Raw genomic sequence first — 24,415 nt, 5'->3', positions numbered from 1 at the left:
CTACAGAATGAGCCTAGCAGCATTAATACTAGAAGGAAGAATTAATATGTGGATGTTCACCCACGAATAACATGACTGTCATTTTAGAAGTACAATTGAAGAATCTATTTTTAAAATACAAAATTAAACTGTAATTCTGATGTTTAAAAAATAGAATAATTTTTTATTTTAGGTAGCAGTGATGGTTCTGAACTAAGTGAAGAGACCTCATGGCCTGCTTTTGAAAGGTAAGAATTGTTCATTTGAACTGCTTCAAGTTTAGTTAGTCTTTCTTAAAAGATGTGATCATATGCATTTTAACAGATAATATTTGTTACATATCCATAAGGGACTATTTATAAGCTTCCACCTGGTGTCAGAAATTAAAGTTGGTATTTAAGTCTTAGCTAATAAATACGTGTTTATTTGGTGACTTGATACATACTTGAACTTTAGTGCTTTTAAAATTATAAATTTAAAATCATAATAACCAGTCATAGTCAACTTACCTACTTATGTGTTTAAAATTATTTCTTTAAATTCTGGTTCATTTAAGAAATTTTAAGGCATTAAGTAACATAGTCTACTTCATTCTCTGCTACCTTGTCAAGGGCAAAAAGACTCAGTGTTAAATTATACTATAAGTAAAGCAGCTTGAAGTTTGAATTTAAATTGACATTACCTCGGAGTATGTACAGAGTGCACAGATTTCTACTGAAATCCTGTAAGGCATGTTCCCTTCTCCTTTCTTTATTGCTTTAAGCTTTAAAAGTTGCCATCTGCCTACAGCATATATGCTAATATTGATCTTCGAATGTAAGATCTCCTTAAAAATGTAGCCAAACAGTGCAAATAATTTATTTACTAAACATCCATTAGGACTTTTATGTTCTTTGACCATTTCAGTTCTTCCATTTTTATATTTACAGGATGCTTGACTTTTGACAAAATAATTGCTCCCTTTCGTATATAAACTGAGCAGCCTAAGTTTCTAAGCAGCTTTGAGGGCCATATTGAAATTGATGGCGTTGAAAATAGTTATCTAACTCCGTATCAGTCACTTTTTTAGTAGAAAACAGTTTTATTGACTATCCGTAAATGATACTGGAATTGGTTAATTTCATGCTGTTTAATTGGAATATTCTTATTTTTCTGTTACGTGATTAAGATTTTATTTGTAGACCCAGCATTTCAAAGTACTCTTGAGCCTTTCTACCTTATCAGTGTTCCTAAGTCTTACTGTTTTTGAGGGGCCTTCACAACTTGTTTTTGCATTCTATTTCTCTTCCAACTTTTGCATTCAGGCTCTTTATTAGGGTTTGCCTGAAACGAGAAAAACATAAGTTGCCTCTGGCATGCTGTCTGTACAGGTGACTTTAGTTCTTTCCCTCCAGGAAGAGCATCATATGTTGATTATAGAGTGTATTGTAATTGTTAGATAAAAAACATTGATTGAAAAAAATCATTTCTCGGTTTGCACCAGGATGGTGTTGTATTCAGTAATCTGTTCTCATCCCAGCAGGTTACTTTTGAAGAAAGTATTTAACGGTGTCACCTTCACATCTCAAAACAATATATTTCTTCTATGGCAGATGTTTTGCTTTGCAGACATTCGCAGCTAAAAAAAAAAAAGTCTGTACTTGTGCCAAGTTTAAATCTGTGGCTTTTGGAATTTTGAGAGCAAATTAATGCTTCCCGGCAAGATTCAGACATGGAATAATAAACAGTAAATAAAGAGCTAGGATTTTTTAAATACTTCTTGTAGAGAGTGAATTTGAAAATAGTTTTCTGAATGTTGAACATATCACTCCCTGTCCTTATTTCCTACAGAGAGATCAAATATGTTGCTGTTTAAGTTGCTAAAATAATGCTTTTTGTTTTAAATCACATTTTTAAATCACATTTATCAACAGTGCAACCGTTGGCTTTTCCCAGGCAAAGAAGTGTTGGTGATTCTGTGTGTGTGTGTGTGTGTGTGTGTGTGTGTGTGTGTGTTTATTTCCTTCGTTAAGTATTACATGCCATTTTGGATAAATATTATCTCAAACCATTTTTATCATTTATTGGCTTTACCATTTATTTCAGTTGATGTAGAAATAAAATAATGCCTTTTTACTCAGCTTGTCTCTTTTATTAGTTTTTTGGATTTAACGTAAAGGATAGAGAGGAAAATAGAGATGTTTAGGCCACATTAATTTTAAGTTTAGAGCCTACATTGCTTTTAGGTGTCTTCATAGGGACATATCATAAAAATGAGTTATTTATATAGATCCAGATACCATTTTTAAACAGGAGTCCAAGAACTGGAATAGAAACAAAAGGATTTTTGAAGTATTTTCCAGGTTTTGATAGTGCTGGTTATAAATAACTCTTTAATTATCTTAGCAGATTTGTGAAAGCAAATGTATATAAAATGTATATACTAAGACCTATATTTCTAGAGTCAGTAGTAGAAGAAAACATCTTTTTTTAAATCTGTGCTGCATGCTTAAAAAAAGAGGAGCAACCACATACTGTCCTTTGTAGGATTTAGAAAACTGTATTACAGGAAGAAGTTGTTACATTGTTCTAGGTATTGTTGTGAATAAATGCATATGTAATATATACGATTTATAATGGAATCCAACAGGAACAGATTATACCATTCTCTCGGCCCGGTGACACGAGTGGCACGAAATGGCTATCGAAGCCACATGAAGGCCAGCAGGTACAATCCCCCTGCATTCAGGGGTCACAGAACTCCCCTCTGGTGTTGGTGATTGGCTAAATGGGTGTGATCTCACAGTATCTCTGTTCTTTCTCAATTAATTGGCTTAAAAACTAAAAAAATACCCACAAAAGCTTTCTTCCAAGATTTAATCTAGAGATAAATTTGAACTTTTCTTTCTGATCCACTGAGCTGATTGCAAAATTAATTCCAACCTTGGTGGCCTTATAACAGCTGCTGGTTCTTGGATAAGCATTATTCAAAGGCTACTGTCACAGCATTTACTTGGCCAGTAAGTCTCCAGTTCATCTTTGTTAAGAATTTTCCATATATACTGCAGGCTCTGAATTTCGATAAGTCTCAGTAAATACTATTTGTGCTTTTAAACTCATTTTGTTCAGTGGTTTATTAGTTAAACCAGGTTTCTTCCTGTACCATATTAGCTGCAGAAGGAAATGAGACTGTTAGATTGACATGGGGCTGGAGGTTACTGGTAATGGGTAATCAGCCACTTCATAATACAACAAATAAAATAGCCAACTTCAGAAGTAAGCTTTCTATCAGTTTGGTGTCTAATCTCTCTGTGTATTCCTCCCTGAATATAAATAGCAGTAGCATGAAATTTCTAGTGGTCTCTAGGTTTTTAAGTCGCTTTGAAGACACCTAAATAATCATAACGGGATAACCTGGCAATCTTCAGTTTTCTTCCCTGTTGTAAGAATTCTGTAGATCATGTCAGATCCCCAGAGAATGACAGATTTTTATTAGTATGTATGTTTTAATTGACTTGTAGAAGTTACTGTTGTTTTATTAAATATAGGACCTTAAGGCAGTTGGGGAAAGATATTCAAATGTTTAGTTATTTTGTGGTGGTTTTCTTAAGATCAGTGAAAAGGAAATCTTGAGTTTTGGAATTATTCCTTTCTTGGAGAGCTGTTAGGCTATAATCAAACACGCATTGAGAGCATTTAAATGTCATTACAACTTAACTGCAGTACACTCGTTTTTTAAATATGTTGTTATTGCCTATACCGCTTCTCTCACCTGTTTTAGAATTAAATTAAGCATGGGTTTTCTTTTTCCTTTCTTTATTTTTTGAACTTCTGCTCTTTCTGTTTTGAATTTTATATGCCTGAATACTTTTTAACAAAAAGAATCCTCACCTTTCCTACCAGGACTTAAAGTTTCTAATGGAAAAAAATGTTTACAGCAGTGATGCAAATGTGGCAGGTTAAGAAGAAGAAAAAGTCTTAAATCCTTAATTTAATCTTCACTAAAGTGAATCGCTCTATTCTTTCTAAATCACATTTGTTCAAATATGTAATAAAGTGTGTGTTTTTTAACCATCTGCTGACTTTAATAACTTCCTGATTAAACTTTTGTGACAGCTTATAAATTTTAGATCAGTAAGCCTTTAAAATTGTGTCTTCTAATGCCAAGTACAGTAACAAGGTTTTAAAATTAAGAGTAATTATGTTGCAGTTAAGTACCTTCTTTGTAACTGCTGTACACAAAAGGTCTCACGTATTCTTTTTTCATTCCATTATTATAGTTCTGCAGAATCAGAGGATTTGGCAGTGCATTTATATCCAGGAGCTGTTACTATTCAAGGTGTTCTCAGGAGAAAAACTTTGTTAAAAGAAGGCAAAAAGCCTACGGTAAGATCTTGATGTATTATATTTTAACACATCTCTAAAAATAAGCAAACATAGAGGACCCTAAAAAATATGAAAACAATGAAATAAAACCAGATGTATAGTACATTTAAAATAATTGGAAATGCGCATTTGCCTCATCGGGTTTCTTAATTTAGACTTGTTAGATCATACGTTGAGTGTGCTCCCGTACTCCTCTCCGTCCCTTAATACAGTTCTTAAACAAAACCACTTCTCAGAGAACCTTGAAAGTATATGCTGTTATGAAATATTTTAGTAATAAGTTTAGGAAAGATAAAGAATAGAGAGTAACAACCCCCAGATGTGGAATGCAGCTAGTTTTGTTTTGTTAGTCCTAAATTGTTTATTTAAATCTCTGTAATGCAGTTTCATTTTCCTTCATGAAACCCAGATAGTAAAATGTCCTCCAAACCTTTGTTCTGTTTTTTTTTTTAAATGATAAAAGTTTAGTGGCACAGAGCCTTTTGTAGATAACTTAGAAGCTGCTTCTTTCCCAGTAGCAGCAAGCAGTTTGACTGCTAACGAAAGAAGACTTTTTTTTTTTCTTTTCTCAAATAACAGTATAATTTAGCTGTTTTGGAATAAACCTTCAGTGTGTATCCAGACTTAACACTTTTGAAGATATGAGAGCTTCTTCAAATGTAAAAGTGGTTTACATCTTAAGCAGTCCGATTTTGCTGCTTATGTCACAGTAAACCTCAGGCACACATAGTCAAGAAGCTACACGAGGCCAGCTAGGAAAAACTAGGAGGAGTGTGTCAGCTGGGGCATTATGGCGCTGTTATGTGCTAGATGCTGGAAATAGAGCAGCAAACAAGATGAGGCCACGCTCCTGCCTTGTGCAAGTGACATTCCAACGAGACAGATAGAAATAAGGGGATGGGATGGCAAGTGAGAGGATGAGGAGAGGCTGAATGCGCAGGTGAGCCAGCCACGTGAGGATCCCGAGTTCAGGCAGCGAGAAGGCCCATGGCCCTGAGGCACAGCAAGTGGAGAAGACGAAGTCAGAGAGGACAGTCGGGGTTGCTTGATGAGGTATTAGGTGCGGTGTATCAGAGAGAGAAAATGGGGTGAAGGTGGTGTCAGGGTTGGGGGCCAGTAAGTCTTGGCTAAGTTCACTTAACTATGCGTTTTAAGTATAGAAGTGGAGACATCAGTTTGTCTCTAAAAAGTACAGTTCAGAAGTTCTGCCGGAGATGGTGGCCAGAGATGGAGATTTGAGTGCTGTTAGCATACAGACGGTGTTTGAAGTATGGGACCAGGTGAGACTGATTATCTGTGAAGAAAGTATGGCTGGGGAGGAAAAGAGGGCTGAGGATAGAGTTCTATAGCACGTCTGGGTCTGCTCTGAGAAGCATAGAGGAAAACAAAGGAACTGTTACCAGAGAAGCGTAGAGGTTACAGTATTTAAAGAAGAAAGGAATGGCTAGCCATGCCGGATGTTGCTAAGGGGTTGAGTGTGGTGAAGAATAGAGGCTTTGGAATGTGTCAGGGATCAAGGACCTTGACAACAGCAGCGTAACTGAAAGCAAGCTGAGGAGAAAACGGGCAAGAGAGAAGTAGAGTCAGAGATTAGAGCCTTGCAAGAAGGTATGCTGTAAGCAGGAGCAAAGAAATTGGGTGCTCTCTATTACGACAGAGGACTGGCAGTGGAGGGATTTTCAGTGATGGGAGTGCTGTGAAGCCTCATTTGTGTAATGATGGGAGAGGGAGAGAAATCAAGACAGTGGAGAGAGGAGTGAATTACAGGAGCAGATTTCTTGAGGGAATGAGATAGTAGAATCTAGAGCATGAAAGGAGGGTCGAGTTTCTCCTTTGATAGAAGCAGCATTCGCTCTTCTGTTGCAGCAGGAAGAAAGGCTGAGTAGGTGGGTCAGCAAACAGATACTTGGTCTGGGAAGATGAGGAAGTCCTCGCCAGATTTCACCTATTTTTCTCTGGGAAGTGTGCAGTGCTCTTATAAGGGGATGGAGGACTAGGATTTTTAAGAAAAGGAATGAAATGGCTGTCTCCAGAGAGGAAGAGTATAATGACTTGATGGGGTAAAAATGAACTACTATTGATTCCTTTATGAGATTGCTGGTTCTGATTTTACCAGTTGGCACAGTTTGATCCCTCCAGCAATATTCAGTTATTATAATGTGCCAAGTAATCAGACTGTTATATTTAAATAAGGCTGGCGTTCTATCAGGAGAGAGGGACAGTGAGATTCAAGTATTTGGAAGGGAATGGATATAGTGCTGGACCCTGTGGTATTGGCTAAAAATGAAGAAAGGAGAAGAAGGCTACAGGATGGGGAGGCAGCGGCAAGGCTCGATAATGTTGAAAAGTGGTATGATTTTTGATGAAACCAATAGTTATCTGAATAAAAGTAGTAGTGCAGTCTTTTTGGTGGAACTGACAGGAATGTGGGAGGTAAAGATTTCAGAAGTGATTCAACTTGAGGCTAAGGTGGCTGGAGTGGAGCTAGAGGTCATCAGCACTAAGAAAGCAAAGAAACTGAGAAGCCGGTGGTAATATGTTTCTGTGTTTGTCTTTCTAGGTGGCATCGTGGACAAAGTATTGGGCAGCTTTGTGTGGGACACAACTTTTTTACTATGCTGCCAAATCTCTAAAAGCTACAGAAAGAAAGCATGTAAGTATTCCTCCTCTAAACTGCTAGCAGAGTCTCAGTACCTCTTCGTGGTTGTAAGAAAGTCGTCCTAATGGGATGCGGCCATTTGGATTTTTTCCATATTCTAATCCTGAAGTTCTTACGTCTATTCCTTGTGTGAGTGTTGTGGTAGAATTACTTTTATTTAGTAAGACCATTCCAGGAAAGGTCTTGGAATAACTTCCCTATTTAGAGGTTTCTTTTTTTGAATGCTACTTTTCCATCAAAAGTTCAAAAGTGCACATTACCACTGTCTGTCTTGGCATCAAAATCTTCCCAGGCCTGGGTTTCTTATTCAGAAAACAGTTGAAAACTATTGCTTTGGAGTCTCAGTTCATAATCTGTAAAATGTGAGAAATAGGGACCGTCATCTAAAGATCTTTCCACCTCAGTCTCACACAGAGTGGTTTTGCTCAACAGTGAAGAGGAGTAATTGTTACTCTCCTTATTATAGTCCACTTTCTTGTGTTGCACATTACTTAGAAGAAGCCTCTCAATGCACTTTTTCTCCAAATGTAGAGCCTTCCTATAAATCTTTTTTGCATGCTGTTTTGTTTTTATATGCCAGTGATCCAGTCTTTGAAAGGAAGAAATTTTCCATGTTGCGTTAATAAAATTCCCTTGAGAAGAATTTTATTTCTAAGTCATGTATTTTGGAGTGAAATTAAGTGGTTTACCATATGAGGAAAGGTAATCCACTAAAAAAATCGAGTCCTTTTACTGTGTATAAATTATCTAGTGACATTGCATAATTCAGAGAAGCTCTTCTCTATTCTTACGGTTCTAGTTCTTTATAATCAAACCAGAAGGGTGCATTTTCAGTTTAAATGAATACTGTAAGTGCCCTAAGATGGTATCACCTTCCTTCCTTCCTTCCTTGCCACACCCACATCTATCATTGTCCTGAATTTCACATTGATCATAGCCTTCCTCTTCTTCAGAGTTTACCATATATGTTTCCTTAAACAACACATGGCTTCATTTGTGGACTGTACCTGAATGGAATTGTATGAATTCTCAAGTTCTGTCTTGTCTTGTTTGTGTGTGTGTGTGTGTGTGTGTGTGTGTGTGTGTGTGTGTGTGTGTGTGTTTTGAAAGGGAGAGCGTAGGGGAAGGGGCCAAGGGAGGGTTGCGGGGGGAGGAGCAATTCTTCAACAGGCTCTATGCCCAGGGTTGAGGAGCCTGATGTGGGGCTCAGTCCCACGACTCTGAAATCATGATCTGAGCTGAAATCAAGAAGTCAGACACTTAACAACTGAGCCACCCAAGCACCCCTGAAGTTCTGGCTTTTTGGCCCACTAATATTTTACAGTTGTTTAGATACAGTCCGCACATTGAGGTAAAGGACTGTTTTTTGTAGTCTGGTTAAAGTGACTAATGCTCACACAACCCATAGAGTTACACAGACTAGTTCCAGCAAACATTTTGCAGAGTAATTGCCTGATGAATACTGCTATCCTCAAAGGGAGAAAAAAAGGTTGCTATAACGAAATTAAATCCTTTGTCTTCAGATATAGTTAACTTTTCACATAGCCACTTTGAGATGCTTGGCTCGATTTCACTTAGTTGACAATTATTAAAAAAAAAGTAGCTATTCAAAATTAAATGTTTTTTATTTTTTCCTAACTTATTAGAAAGAAGCCAGATGAAATTAGAGCATAGTGGTTTGTGAGGAAATCAAATGAGTGCCAAGGAAATGGACTATATTCCTAGTCTTTTTAAATTAAAACTATTCGGGGAAAACAAGAAATTACAAGAACAAACAACATAGAGGGTAGAGCGACAGGCTCCTGTTTATATTATAGAATCAGATTTAGAAGAGATGTGGCACAGAACTAGAAGCAATGAAGGAAGAAATTACTAAAATCATTTTCAAACAAAATACAAATTGAAAGAAAATAATGGCTATATATAAGCAACAGATAGAGGATTAAAATGTATTCTATAAACAGAGCACCACCTGTGTAGTGTTCTTGCAGTTTAACCTGAATCTAATCATGAAGAAACAATCAAATCCAGATTGTGGGACATTGTACAAGACAACTGGCTTGGATTCTTAAGACCAAAATTTGGTGGATGGAGGGGTGTGAGGGGAACAGGAGGACTCTTACAGATTAAAAGAGACTGAAGAGTCTGAAAGGTAAATGCAATGTGTACTCTGGTTGAATCCTGGACATAATGTCTTTTTTTTTTTTAAAAACTACAAAGGTCATATTTGGGACAACTGAAAAAATTTTAATATGGACTTTATAAAAAATGGTATGTCTGTTAAATTTCTTAGATACGTATATTATAGTTATATAGAAATACATTCTTATGCTATACATGTTGAAATATTTAAGACTCAGTTTTATGATGTCTGCAGTTCAAAAAGATCAAGCATATGCACAAAATGTAGATTTGTGGGTAACCACTGTGGCATTCTTTCAACTTTGTAGTTTCAGCCTTTGAAATTAAAAGTCAGAGAGAAAAAAAATCACTAATGAAAATATACCTGTTTGTATAAGTCTATAAATGCAGAAGGGGGAACTCCAGAAGCCCACAAACCCATAAGTTTTATACTTTTTTTTGCCTATGAGGAACAGAATAGGCTTGGCAGTGTGGACTAACTGGGGAGATCAAAGGGCGACTCTTATTATGTCTGTATTTTTAGATGGGCTTTTTTTTTTTTTTTTTAAGATTTTATGTATTTGAGAGAAAGAGCACAAGCAGGGGTGGTGTGGGGAGGGGCAGAGGGAGAGGGAGCAGCAGAGTCCCCTGACACAGGGCTCGATCATGACCTGAGCTGAAGGCAGACGCTTAACCAACTGAGCCACTCAGGAGCCCCTTGTTGGATGTCTTAAAATGAAAACATTGACTATAAAAATACCCTTTAATGGAAGTTAATTCATTATTAAAAAAATTGTAGGTATGTTAGAACCCATTACTGTGTGGTGGAGAGGAAATAAATTCTGTTTAACTTTTTAAAGACCAAGACTGCACCTGAAAAGAAATCTGTAACAAAACTAAAGACGTTCAACAGCTCCATGAGAATAAAACAGACACTAGAAAAGGGGAAAGAGGAGATAAGCCTTGGCCATGGTATAGGGAAACATAGACTGTTGTCCGTGGTTTTCAGAAATTTAAATTAGTATTGCTTTTGTGGTGGGCAGTCCTAGTCCATATTTAACTTAATAACAACCAGAGGTTCCTTTTCTGAGAATCTGTCCTGTGGAAATCCTTGAACAAGTGCACAATGATACCCGCCGAAGAATATTTCTGTAGTGTTTACAGTAGACATCTATAAAGACTCAAAATACTTAACCAATAAGGAAGTACCGATAAGTGAAAACCAGAAATCAGAGTACAAATATGCCCCCATTAGTACAGTGGACCCTTGAACAACTAGGCTGGAGGCACCTACCCCATCCACCTTCCACACCTGTGCATTTGAAAATCTGTGTATAACTTGGAGCTCCCCAAAAACTTAACTGCCAGGAGCCTGCTATCGATCAAAAGCTTTACCAATAACATAAATGGTTGACACATTTCATGTATTATATGATGTGTTCCTACAATAAAGTAAGCTAGAAAAACTGTTTAAGAAAATCATAAGAGGGGCGCCTGGGTGGCTCAGTGGGTTAGGCCTCTGCGTTCAGCTCGGATCATGATCCCGGGGTCCTGGGATCGAGCCCTGCATCGGGCTCTCTGCTCAGCGGGGAGCCTGCTTCCCCTTCACTCTCTCTGTGCTGCTCTGCCTACTTGTGATCTCGCTCTCTGTCAAAGAAATAAATAAAATCTTAAAAAAAAAAAAAAGATCGTAAGAAAAAATATACTAATATACTTACTGTAATGTATTTATCCAAAAAATCCACATTTTAAGTAGACCTGCATAGTTCAAACCCATGTAGTTCAAAGGTCAGCTATATGTGAAAACCAGCAGAATCAAAAAAGTCTTTGGTGTAAATGCATATAGAAAGGTCAAGCATTTGTTTTCGTGATTTTTCTGTGTGGATAACCAATTTTCCTGGCATCATTTATCGAACAATTCATTCTTCCTTCCTCAGTCTGCAGAGTCCCCTCTTGTCACGTGAATTTTCATCTCTTGACTTCCAGTGCCCTATTTGTGTGTCCCTGTCCTGTAGCCCATGACCTCAATTGCTGTAGCTTTATGAGCCTTAATGTGTATCAGTGCAGGTCCTCAGCATGTTGGCTATTTCTGCTCCTTTGCTCTTGTATATAAATTTTAGAATCGGCTTCTCAAGTTCTGGAAAGCCCTACTGAAATTTTTATTGAGATGACACTGAGTCTGTATAAGTCAGTTTAGGGAGAGTTGGCATCTTTACAAGTCAGACCATCTTCTTCATCTCATGGTCTTTCTTCATTGGTTTATGTCTTCTTGGATGGATGCCTTTTATCAGTTTTACTTCTCCTGTATAGCTTTTGTCACGTGTATTGCTAGGTACCTCTCTTGGAAGTGACTTTTCTATTTCTCATGTATAGAATTACAGTTGAGGGACACCTGCGTGGCTCAGCTGCTTACGCGTCTGCCTTTGGCTCAGGTCATGCTCCCAGGGTCCTGAGATTGAGTCTCACACCCGGCTCTCTGCTCAGCGGGGAGCCTGCTTCTCCCTCTGCTTGCTGCTCCCCCGGTTGTGCTTTCTTTCTCTGCCTGACAAATCAGTCTTTAGAATTACGCTTGATTTTCATACTGATCTTTTCCAAGTGTCCTGGTTGTACTTTCTCTTTCTCTCTGACCGTCAGTTAATCAGTCTGTCTGTCTGTAGAATTACAGTTGATTTTCATACTGATCTCTTCCAAGTGTCCTTGCTTATCATTCTTAACTCATTTGGTAGATACGAGTGGATTTTCTCTGTCAGTATTATCATCTGTGAGTAATGGCATTTTACTTCTTCTTACACTTACACCTTTTATTTCCTTTTTGTTATCCTGTTAAGCTGACTAGGTCTTCAAATTCTCCATTGGATAGGAGTAGCAATGATGGGTATCCTTACCTTGATACTGATTTTGAAATGTTTTTAGCATTTTACCTTTGAGTGTGTGTGTTGCAGGGTTTTGGTTTGGGGATCTTTCTTTCTTTCTTTCTTTCTTTCTTTATTTTTGGTCTTTTCCTGCTTTATTTTGATTTGGTTTTTGTGTAAGTTTTGGTTTGCTTGGTGGATACTCTTTATTGAATTACTCTTTCTATACGTTCTATTCCTAGTCTGTTGCGAATACACATTATATTTTTGCAAAAGCTTATTGGGTAAACTGAGTTGAATGTATTTTTTTTCCTTTTTAATCTGTTAATAATGATGATTTAGTTCAATGATTTTTCTGAGGTTAGTTTTTCTAAAGTTGAACTCATCTTGCTTTCTCGAAATAAACCCAATTTAGTTGCCTTAGTTGATTTCTAACATTAAACCAACCTCACATTCCTCAGATAAATCCAAATTGGTCATCATATACCAGTTATTTTGTTTTTTTTTAAAGATTTATTTATTTATTTTAGAGAGTGAGAGAGAGAGCATGAGCAGGAGGGGCAGAGGGAGAGAGAGAATCTCAAGCCGACTCCATGCTGAGCGTGGGACCCAACGTGGGGCTCCATTTCACAACCATGAGATCATGACCTGAATGGAAGCTAAGAGTCAGACACTCAACTGAGACTGTACTACCCAGACGCCCCATTAGGTTTTTTATACACCAATATTTTACTTAATATTTTTTCATTTATGGTCATGAATGAGATTAACCTAATTTTCTGTTCCTTTCTAATAGCTCTTTTTTCCATTATATTTATTTCAAGTATAGAAAAGTAACAAGCATACTAAGAATACCTTTTTTAAGAAATAAAGTAAGAATATATTATTAAGAATTGTCTGGGTCACCAGGGTAACTCAGTCTTGATCCTCAGGGTCATGAGTTCAAGCCCTGTGTTGGGCTCCAGGCTGGGCTTGGAGCCTACTTTAAAAAAATTTTTTTTATTTGTCTGGTAGTACTGCTGGTTTAGTAAATCATCAGGTTTCAGATAATAGCCCTATTACATTGTATACTTTAAAGTTATGCTGTGTTAATTATATCAATAAAGCTGGGTAAAAAGAAGATAACACCCTGATTAAAATGCAGGTGTGTTTCCTAATAAAGGAGGGGTTTGGTTGGGGCAGTGTAGTAAGGAACAGAAAAAAACCACAGAGATGAATTTATTAGACCCAGCGACAGATCATGCTTTTTTGGGACTCGAGACTCAGATAGTTAGGTTTGGATGAAGAGTTGAAGCTAGGAAGGATCTGAAGAGTAGTAGACTATCTAAAGGGGGCGTGCCTACATGGAATTTAGTAGTAAGTAAAAAGACTGTGAGCAGACTCGACCAACATGAAGTCACAAATCTTACCTCTCGTGGGAGAAACTGAAAATGTGCTTATCCTTAATTTTCACTTAGGATGTGCCCTAAATTTGGTGTTTCCATTAATGATCTTTTTATCTCTCAGTTCAAATCAACATCAAATAAGAACGTATCTGTGGTAGGATGGATGGTAATGATGGCTGATGACCCAGAACACCCAGATCTCTTCTTGCTGACTGACTCTGAGAAAGGTGAATCATTAGAATATCTAGTGTTTAAGGTACTGCAAGAATATAACATTCAGTTGGTCCAAACATAGTTTAACTGGAATACTTGACCGGGAGTGTGTTTATGTGGTTTTGTCTTTTGGGAAATAATCCTGTCACGTAATGTGTAATAATAATATCAATATTTTTGGTATCAGTATCTATTATAAGCATATTTTCTTTGCTGTGTGGGCATAAGTTTGCAATTAAAAGCCCGAGTAAACCTTAGGGAGCTCAGAACCAGGCAGAGAAGGGGGGAAGGAGGGAACTGGGGAATCGGTTACCCTAAAATCTCAGACATTTGCTATATATATAGGTAGTACCCCTTCATATGTACCCTGAAATAAACTGTTTTTCTTAACTTCTGAATGTGGCAGAGGTTTTCCTCTGATTTTGTTCCATTATTTTTAATTAAGTTAATTGGTTATTTAACTCCTATCCCTTTCCAAATAAGTAGAGTTAATAATTAATACTTTGCTTACAATGTAGGGAGAGACTTATGGATGGAATTATTGACTATTGACCAGAGGAGTTTTTTAAGTGGATCAGAGAAGTTGGAGGGTGGGCTGTGTAGAATCACACCATGTGCATCTCTAAGTGGAGGCCGCAGGCGGCCATCGGAATGCATCCCGATGTGATTGCTGCTCTTCCTTCATAACAACTGCCAGCCGTTGATAAGCACCTCAAAGGAAGCCAGACAGGAAACACATTCATATCTGCCCAGAATCTTCCACTGCAGCAACTCACCACTGAAATAATATTGACTATGCACCTATAATTTGACCTTTATTCAGAATGTATTTTGTATCAACAGATAGCTCTGCTTTTAGAATATTGAAGCATTTTAAGTGAAAACTTAAGCAAATATGTTGTATATGGAAAAAAATAATAGTAGCAGAATGTCTCATTTTGATATGTAACAGATTGACTTACGGAGCAAGAACTCCCTATTCAGCATTCTGATTTCAAAGTCCCTGCTCCACCCCCAAATCTCAAAGGCATTACTCATAAAATTACATTTTAAGGAGATCATTTTCATTGGGCTTAGTTAACAAATTCTTTCTTTCAGTTTCCCTAGTGTGGCTTGATAAAATTATTTCCAAGTAGCCAAGGTTTTTGTGCCATCTGTACTAACAGTCTTTCAGAGCGGGGGTGATAAAGTAGATAAATGGCAGCCGTGGGCAGCTTTATTGGAGGTACGCCTTCAGTTCAAGTCGGTCTCATGTCCACGTCTGAGCTCAGCAAGTAAAACAGTATTATTTAACATTAAACATTTGGTGAAGAAACTCTTGCTTCTGAAAGTGAAAAAGTTCTCGGAGTGTTCCAGTCTCAGAGGAAAACTCCATCATGCCTAAAGGAAGGTCAGGCTCTTGGACCATTGAATGTAGTAAAAAAGGAGGGAGTAGAATTTGAAACGAATTGAGAAATAAAAACTTAGGTCAGTAAAAAAAAGGGAATAAAGCTCAGCTTAGGGCAGCCTTCAGTACGTGAATCCTTTCTTTTTTCAGTTTATCACCTCAATACACACAACTGTATAAGATACATTTATTATGTGTCAGTCTTGAATTAGTCAACGCAAGGTCTAATATGCATAGCACGGATGAATTTCTGATTTTCTCAAAAAGGAAAGTGACTCTTCAGATTTTCCCAGAAATCTGATAATTTCGGCAAATGTAACTAACACCTAAAAGCATAGTTGATGTTAGCTAATTAATCCTTAATCACATTATATACCTCTGTTTAAGTGTTAAACTTGTTAAAGCGCTTTGCCTGTATAAATTTAATATTAACATATTCTGTACTCTCAGTCCCACATACAAATCTAGAGGAGCCAAACAGTTCTTTTATTTGGGTATACTTTACTGCAAAGAACATTTAAGGAGACAAACATGGCTCTCTTCAAATTCATAAACAGCAAAACGGTGACTTTCTGAATAACTGACAGCATGTGGACATAGCATAGAGAACTCTTCTTTTTATTTGTATTAGAAAATGAGGTGCTAGAGACCGAGAATTCTGAAAACTGAGAATTCTAGTCGTGTTTTATTTTCTCTTTGATATCAGGCTGAATTATTATATGTCAGGATCCTTAAAATTTTATCATTTTTCCCTTGTTTCTAATAATTTTAGGAAACTCGTACAAGTTTCAAGCTGGCAACAGAATGAACGCGATGCTGTGGTTCAAGCATCTGAGCGCGGCTTGCCGGAGCCACAAGCAGCAGGTGGGCGGCGGCTCCTCCTCATCCCTGGGAGCTCTGTGTAAGAGAGTTAGTTCCAGGGGAGTCATCAGCCTAACTTGATGCATGAGGCGGGGAACTGATACGGTGTTTATTCTTTTTCTTACTGACAGCAGTCAGCAAGGTATGAAGTCCACGTTTTAGTGAGGAGATAGTAAAATAATGAAAAAACAATTTCAAATGCTAAAACTATATAGAGAACAATATAAACTAGATAAGGAAAACAGAATTATATGATACAGAGGGATAAGAGTAGACATAACCTCAATAAATAAGAGTGAGCAGCAGAGATCTGCCTGAAGGCATTGACGTGAGTGACAAGAAGGAACAGCCTTGTGAAGATCAGGGTAGCAGTCGTCTGGTGGGGGGCACAGAGGGTTCAAAGCTCCTGAGGCTGGAAGGAGCTGAAGGTGTTCAAAAGAGGCAAATGTAGCCCATGTCAGTAGAATATAGTGAGAGGCAAGAAAAAATAGAGCCCCAGGGAGGTAAGACTTAGATGGCACTTTGATAAAAATTGTTCTGATTCATCTTTATTAATAACTTGATACGGCTTCCTGTGGTGGCAGCAAAACCCACAACCCTTTGGATTTGTTTGTTTTTATTTCACCAAAACAAAGATGGTCTAATTCAGACACTTTTCAGCTGCAGAGGAGAAATGAAGCCATGGTGTTGGTTTCCCCAAACCCTCTTGCAGATCGAAAGTTGAGCCATGAATTGGTAGAAAAGATGTGAAGTAAACATAACTACAGTTATGGAAATACATGTAGACCTTTTGTAGGCTAGTTTTTAGTTGGATATATTTGAAGACCATTGACTTCAGGTACTGAAATTCAAAAGTGTACAATTAAGTGTTATCCGTGGCTGATTTTGATACTATAATACACGACATAAGTTTATATCATCTGTTAAAAAAGTTTTTTCACCCTGTACTGTCAGGACCAAAGTTGTACCCCTTTTTTGATAAAAGAAGCAGCTAAGTCTCAGAAATGCTGAATGACATACTCAGGGTCAGACAATCAAATATCTTTATCTTTTAGGTCCATTCTTTTTAAATATTATTTAGAATAGGCTCTGTTCTCTTAGAATTTTTATTTCATATATATATATACATGTATATATATATGTACTTATGAAAGACTGCTAGCAGCATTGGTATCATTTTTAGTACCCTCCATTAAGGACATGAAATGCCATAGAACAAACTCTGCTTTTTTGCCTTTGTCAAGTTAGGGTCTGGGACAGAACGAAAGAAACAGACCTTCTTTTGCCTAGACTGAGCTTATGTGCAACTCAGCTTACACTTAAAGTATTAGTATTAAGTACACTTAAAGTGTGCTTAAAGTATTAAGTGTCATTTTTTTTAAAATCTCAGATTTCAAGATTAATCTAGAGACCATAAAGGTTCAGTTTCTTTCACTATATTAGCAGATCTTCCAGCTGAACAAGTATAAGTAGGTTTTTTTTATTTGTTTGTTTGTCTGTGTACTTGGGAGAATCAGAGTAGTAACAAATATATAAATAGAAGCTGTGAAATATGAAAATTTTTGGTAGAAGACTCTGATTCACTCAAGTACAATACCTTAAGTCACATTCAAGGAACTTAGGAGGAAATGAACTTACACTCTATTTAAACATGGGTTTCTTACAACCAGACTGAGAATTTATACTTTAAGTACTTTAGCATTTGCATTGCACTTGATTTATGATTCAGTTATGATTGTGTTATTACAGAAGGTGACACGTATAAAAGATTCCCCCCTTTTTTCCTTGAATATCCTAGATTTTCAGAAAAAGATTACTGAAGTGATAGCTGTTGAGCTGTTTTAAAGGACAGAGAAATGACCACTGAAGTGGGAGTCTCTCTCCCACTAAAGGTTTAGAAAACAGTAAGAGTTAAGAGTGTTTTTAACATGGTGAAACCCTCTTTTTAGTCCTTGACTAGAGGACTCATCAGCTGATTTTCAAGAACAAAAGATATACTCATATTTCAAAGATTCATTGTGGGATTTCTCTTCACTACAATGCGGACTTCATGTCTTACTGTTGGTTTCTATAAGGAATCGAATTAAACCCGGTCCAGTCTGTAAGCCTCACACTGTAACCTGGTGATTTTTCAGAGTCACCAGGTGTCAGATCAGAATTTATCTAGCGATGAGTTTTACTCTTTCACACTTAATTTCATGATGATTTCACAAAGAAATTTTTAGTAATGTTCATTATAAAATTATCCATGCTGGATTTTAAAATGTGCATGTAGGAATTCCTGGTAATACAGATAATGAGAAAACAGATGATACGTACCTTTGTCAGAGTGTCACCCTGACGAGAGCCATGCTGCTTTTCTTATTCGTTTGCTCACTCAGTGGACATCTGCTGAGTGCCCTGTGGTAGACAAGAAAGATACTGTCTCCACCCTTTCTTCCGTTCCAATTTCAGTTTTCTGGAAAGAGAGTATTAACTCAGTGATTTTCTCAAAAATGTCTAGCATATTTTATTCATTATTCATAAATGATTGCAGTACCTTCTGTCAAATTCCTTTTCTAAGAAAGTTATCTGGGATTAAAATAATGAAGAAAGATAAGAAATAGTACTTTGAAAAGCACCTTTTAAATACTATCAGTTTTGTACTGCTTCTATTTTTAAGGTTCCTACAAACTTGATGACTTTTGAGTAAAAGCCTAAGAAAGAAGCGAGGTGAACTATTGCCCCTAAGTGAGAGCAAGTTGCTGATGAAAGCGCCAGCTCTAAGCCAGCTCTGCGCCTGGAGGAGCCCAGAGGCTGCGTCTCAGCCTTTGGAGTTCTGAACCAAAAAAGCACTAATTTCAGGGAATGAAGTGAGATATTCCCAGAGAACAAATTGGAGTTCTAAAACAAACTGCCATGGACCACGCTTCTTTTCTCTGAACTGACCTGCGGAAACCACTGCCTTAAAAGAATGAAAGGAAAACCAACATGAAACACCAAATAGTGTGTGTGAATCTTCTGGCGGTGCTGTGCTTGGAATAGATCGTAGCTAATTTGCATTTCTTTTAACTTTGTACTAATTTTGGAGGGGGGATCACCTTTTTTTTTAGATACACTTTAAAAAGGAAAAACATTTCTTATGGGTTGTATGAGGGGCTGGTGTTGAACGGAGGTATGAAGATGCTCTGCCTGAGTGGAGTGGGGTGCTCCCAGCCGCCTGACCTGGGATTGGGGGGCGCTCTCCGCTCCCAGTCGTCTGCGGCCTCCCTGGCTCTCCCGTTGGCTAGAGTTTCAGAATTAGACATGTTCATAATATGAGTTGTCAGGGTTCGTTTGGGATTGAGGGCAGGGGTTGTTTGGGATGAGGGGAGGGTTTTTTTTTTTAAACACTAAACTTTGGAAATTTAGTACTGTATGGGGAACATCATTTCCTACTGGAGGCATCAAGGCTGAATGTTCTCCTAGTCCAGACACTTTTCAAGTGGGCTCCAGAAAACATGGTTGTTTTTAACTGGGTTTAAAATTTAGCCTTCTGTATGAATTCATTGTTGGACTACAAATCTGCTTAGGAAAGAACCATAATCCCAGTCTAAACTTTCTGGATTTTACAGTAATTACATTTTTTTCAAGTTAATTGAATTATCCCTTCTACCAGTCACTGGTGATTTTTGTCGTCAAGACGATATACTGATCTTTCATCAGGATATTTTCTTTTACAGTGTTTAATGTACACAATGCCAGTTTTTTTTTTTATTACTCATGTTCATTATTTTTGTTAAATATGAGATTCAGGATCACATTTGTTTAGAAGAGCTTCCACATATGTATTTGTATATGTATTTTATTATAAGGCACACAAAATAATTTTAAAACGGAAGAAGGTGAAAGATTGAGATTCTGGGAATCTTAAGTATCAAAACTTTCCTTCCTATATGTAACTTTCCTTTATTACAAAACACTTTTCTAAAAACGTACTATAGGTCCCAGCCATGAAACCATATTTTGTCAGTAGTTGACCAAGCTGTTTTGGGAGAGCTCTTCCATGCAACAGTGCATTTAATTTCCAGAATAAATGTTGAATTGAAGAAAGAAAGAAAAAAGTTTCAAGGTGAACTGCCTTCGAGTTTTAACAAAAAATGGCATTTGAATAAAGGCCACACGTTAGAGGTTAGAAACTCAAGAGACATCCTGTAGTTTAGCAGTAGCCCAGAATAAGAAATGCTTTTTGACTGATCTCTTCCAATAAACTGTAATACTTTGGGCCTCACATAAAATTTCTCACATTTGCATTCTTAAAGAATTTCATACTTTTTTAAAAAATAATCTTGAGGCCATGGAGCTTAAATATTAAATAGAAAATATTGCCCACAGAATAATTAGCTAAGGGTCTATCCAGAGGAAAGTAGAAGAGCTTTTGGAAAGGATGTTAAGAGTTCAGATATTTTTCTCATATAGCACAGTTAGAAATTACCATTATTTCAGGTTTTGTGGACAGTGACATGGGCTGGAGAGGGCAGAATGTTGCCTATGCTAAGTGATTATTCAGTTAATGATCTCCCAAGCTTAACCCACGTTGGGTACATAGACACCACCTGCATCGCCAGCAGTATTACTATATAGACCTTGCACATCTTTCTTTCATTTTACATTTTTTAAATTCCTTAATTTGTGTATTTTCTCTTCAGAAATAAGTGTTTTTAACAGTGTATGTGCTTTTTAAAAATACTGTGGATAAGAACCCTGTGGATTTTTTATGATTGTTTTGTTTGTCATAAATAAGCTACTAGATACATTTAACCATATTTGGTTTAACCATATTTGAGGAGATTTGCAACTGGAAGTCAGAGCCTGACATCACACCATGCCAAAGAGAGAGCTAAACTGGAAGGTGTGTTTGATGTTTCAGCTCTAACATTAAGGGATACGTGCACAGGGAAAGAATAGTGTTCAGATTTGGTGAATAGTCCTCGTATAGAATTGTGGCCTCTGACTGAGCAAAACTCTTTTAACTGTGCAGTAAAAGTAGACATTGTCCTTCTCTCTTCAAATCTGTCTATTCAAAAGATTAGATAGTGCTTTTGAAGATTATTTTAGCATTTGAAACAAATGGAAACCAGTGAGCAACGTGAATTGAAATAGCTTAGGTGAATTTTCGATCTATAATTCACCAAATGACATAGTAATTCAAGCAAAGAAAATAGGTCACCAAAATATGTTAAATATTTAGGTAGTTTATTAGTAGGAAGATGAAATTTTTTTCCTCTTATTAAGCTTATGCTTAATAAATTAGTAAATTAGTGACTTAAAAGCTTGAAATTTCTATCCTATTAAGCTCATTTGTTTCTCTCCTAGCCAAGAACAACTCGTTAGAAATTCCATTATAATTTGAATTTAAGTTAATTTATGAAAAGCATAAATATTGGCATACAGTCTGGTATAGTAGTATATAATACTAGCCAAAATACAGTTTGAGGCACATCTCATTTTTTTCCACAGTTTATCTGACCATGAAAGTTATTTTTCACACAGAAGTAACCTCAGTTTTTAAGATACAACTATAAAAGGAACTATTAAAACTATACAACTATACAAACTATAGTTATATAGTTTACACAACTATAAAAACAATAATGACCTTCAGAGTACTAGTTTTGGTTTCATGCCCCCTCTGTGTTTGGACTTTGCTTTATTTTTTTCAGAGGTATTATTTTTACTATAATCTCCAGACTATAAGCTTTGAAAGAGAACTGATCAAACACACCTTCTGTAGCGTTTTCTTCACTGTGTAAATACTATTTGTATAAATATAGCAAAAAGGGATCCAAACAATATATTTTTTTTTTCCTCCCTGGGTATGTGCTCCAAGGACAATTATTTTTCTGTGTAGAAAACGCCATACGACTGTCGCACTACCTTTTGTGCGGACTGTCTCAGTATTGGGTCTTTCCATATGGCAAGAGTTAGGGTATTCTTCGCTCCCAAGTTCTTGTAAGTGGCTTGATTTCTCTTCTAGATGACTTCTAGAAGAGCCCAAGGAGCACTGCTGATATAGCAGGGAATGGTTGCTGACTGTGGTGTACACAGCCCACGAATTAGTGGAACTGTGGACGCCGGGATTACTAGAATTTACCTGACCCCCTGAGTTGAGCAGTCTTCCAAGCTTAAACCTGTGAGCTGTATACCTTTCCTACTGAAAACACCTTCCTAAAACTATACAGCATTAATTGGAAATCCATAATAATAATAGTAGACTTCATCCATTAACTTTTTAAAAAAGAAGAATATATCCACTATTGATTTCCTTTTTGTTTTCTGAGGTACATTCTTTCCACCCATTCTTAAACCACCATATTACCTTCTTCTGCCAACAAGGGGGAGCAGTGTTGCTTCGCAGAGATAATCTCTAATAAAAGAACTCCTCTGCTTCAGAGGCTTTTGAAATCCTTGGATCCCTTTTTGAAAGTGAAGATGAGCTTGCCCGGGCCCCAGCAGAACGGTGGCACTGCTGTTGCACGAGCAGACGACACAGAGCACATGGTGAGGCTTGCCTGACCTTTTTGGTGACCTTCTAGGGCTTGCTTTCATTTTCTCTCTCCTTTTATACTACTTTTTCAAACATAGTAAATTTATGGTTTTACAGCCAGATTGGTATTCTGTTTTTTCTAAGCTTTAAGATACAAACATTGTTATTTAATCACGTTGATGAGCATTATTTTCATCGTGAAGTGAACCTTTTCAAAATGATCTAAGTCCTTTTTGGTCTTGCTCCCCTAAAAATGACTTGTAATTAAAGTGACTTTTTTTTTTTCCCATTTAGAGGATTCTGATGAAAGATCTGTACATGCAAACTCTTAAAAAGTTGCTGAAAGCAATTTCATTACACCAGTATCTCAAGCTGTAGTGTGGGGAAAATTTGGTCAGTGCCTTAACAATCTGAAGACCAATTTTAGGGCATCGAGTATGACGATAATCATTTGCCCTCTAAACTCCTTTTATTTCAGGAGTGTGTGCTATCCCTCTCTCCACCAGCTTACTCTTTGTCCCGGCAAGTGTAAGAGAGTCTGTAGAGATGCCTCTGGGTCATTGCCGCAGCCCTCCTAGGTCATGAGTCTTTTCAGACAAGCTCCCTCCCTGCTCCTCTCCTGATGAAAAACCCACCAAATCAACCTTTAGATGAGCACTTTCAAGAACAGCTTTGAAGGGCGTCCATCCAGCTGAGTTTGTTTTTATGTTGTGTTGGTGGTAGTGGTGGTTTTGAGCATCGATTTAATTAAGGCCTTTTAGAAAATCCCTAAAAGAATACATTATAGCCAGAAAGATTTGTTTGGGGTCTTATTATAGCTACTGAAGTCTTGTCATGAGATACAACCAAAAATGAAGTTGAGATTGGTTCATTCTTAAATTTAAATAAGACTCAGAACAAACAGGCAGTCACTTAACCGACCAGATACTGTTTCTTTAGAAATACTATGGCAGGAACATGAAAACAATTCCAATATATAAATTTAAAGGGAAGCTAAGAGACTACACTAGCTTTCTTAGTCAAAACAAAACTTGGAAGCATTTTGCTTCTCTGAGACTCTTAAAAGATCTGAAGCTACTGTTCAACTGAGTCAAAATGATATTTTCACATTTTTTAAGGGCCAGTATGTTCTGGAGTAGGGAAGTAGACATAGTCTTTAAAGCCAAATCAAGGGTTGACTGATCCTTGAGGGTTAGTAGTAGTAGTTAAATTTTGCTTCTAGGATTTGGCCTGTGAAGTGGTGATGGAATTAAAGGAATGGAATGTAAGAGTGCTTTGAAAGGATTGAAGTTTTTTTTAATAGACCAGCTGAAAATTTCATAAATATTACATGTGCTTTAGATATCAGTTAACAAATATTCCATTTCCTCTAAAGATACTATCTCCTATTAGGACTATTCACAAATACAGTCCAATAATCATTGACTTGTCAGGCCTGACACAGTAGCTGCTTATAAGTCACCAGACTCTCAAGAGTTTCACCATCTTAATTGTTGACAAATGTACTGTTTTTACAACCCACTGAAGTGTGTATGTGTGGGGAACTCGTTCACAGTGTAATCTAAAGGAGATAAACATCTGTGGGGGTAAATATCCGATGAGGATGATGATATACAGGAAAACACAAGCCATTTTTATTCTTTATCCCAGTTAACTTGAGGTACTCTAATGATGAAGCACTCGATCGCACTATGACCTCCCTGAGTGATGTGCAGCTTGGTTCCTCTCTCACTTTTTGTTTCTCCTTAATATGCAAATGTGAGTGTGAGATCTTCAGTGTGTTTGCATAAGCTAACTTAAAATGAATTTAAGTACAGTTTTCTGAAATATTTCTATTGAAATAAATTACTTAAAAATACAGATTGTGTGGGGGTGATTTGTTGCCGTATTTACATTTCTATCATTAACTTCTAAAGTGCATTTTATCATTAAGTTTTAAATAAGTGCTCTAACTTGATCTTTTTCTCATTCTAAACTAGTTGGCAAGGGTTTTCTTGGTACAGAAAGCTGACGTCTGGGTACACTTGAGTTGTTCTTCCCTGTCCTGGAATGAGGATGCGCTCTGGCGTGCTGACGGATGGGGTCTGG

General features: G+C 37.1%; 1 protein-coding gene across 2 annotated transcripts in view; it reads left to right on the top strand.

Moving 5' to 3' along the window:
- The window catches only part of LOC111150663 (Ral GEF with PH domain and SH3 binding motif 2), a 156,222-nt gene extending 132,053 nt beyond the window's left edge, over positions 1–24,169 (top strand). Inside the window, exons 14-20 of one of the 2 annotated variants that reach the window (XM_022508174.1) lie at positions 173–227; positions 2,609–2,686; positions 4,239–4,344; positions 6,905–6,997; positions 13,483–13,588; positions 15,734–15,825; positions 18,485–24,169. In XM_022508174.1, coding sequence (XP_022363882.1) covers positions 173–227; positions 2,609–2,686; positions 4,239–4,344; positions 6,905–6,997; positions 13,483–13,588; positions 15,734–15,825; positions 18,485–18,514 — 560 coding nt within the window. In that variant the 3' untranslated portion in view covers positions 18,515–24,169. The remainder of the gene's footprint in view (positions 1–172; positions 228–2,608; positions 2,687–4,238; positions 4,345–6,904; positions 6,998–13,482; positions 13,589–15,733; positions 15,826–18,484) is intronic. The other variant, XM_022508175.1, reaches the window with a different exon arrangement.
- Positions 24,170–24,415: the final 246 nt, after the last annotated feature.

This window comes from Enhydra lutris, unplaced genomic scaffold (genome assembly GCF_002288905.1).
Source record: "Enhydra lutris kenyoni isolate GAN:26980312 unplaced genomic scaffold, ASM228890v2 scaffoldscaffold24, whole genome shotgun sequence".
NCBI classification, from domain to species: Eukaryota; Metazoa; Chordata; class Mammalia; order Carnivora; family Mustelidae; genus Enhydra; species Enhydra lutris.
The sequence above is the reverse complement of the archived record's forward strand: the minus strand, read 5'-3'. Positions and strand labels throughout refer to the sequence as shown.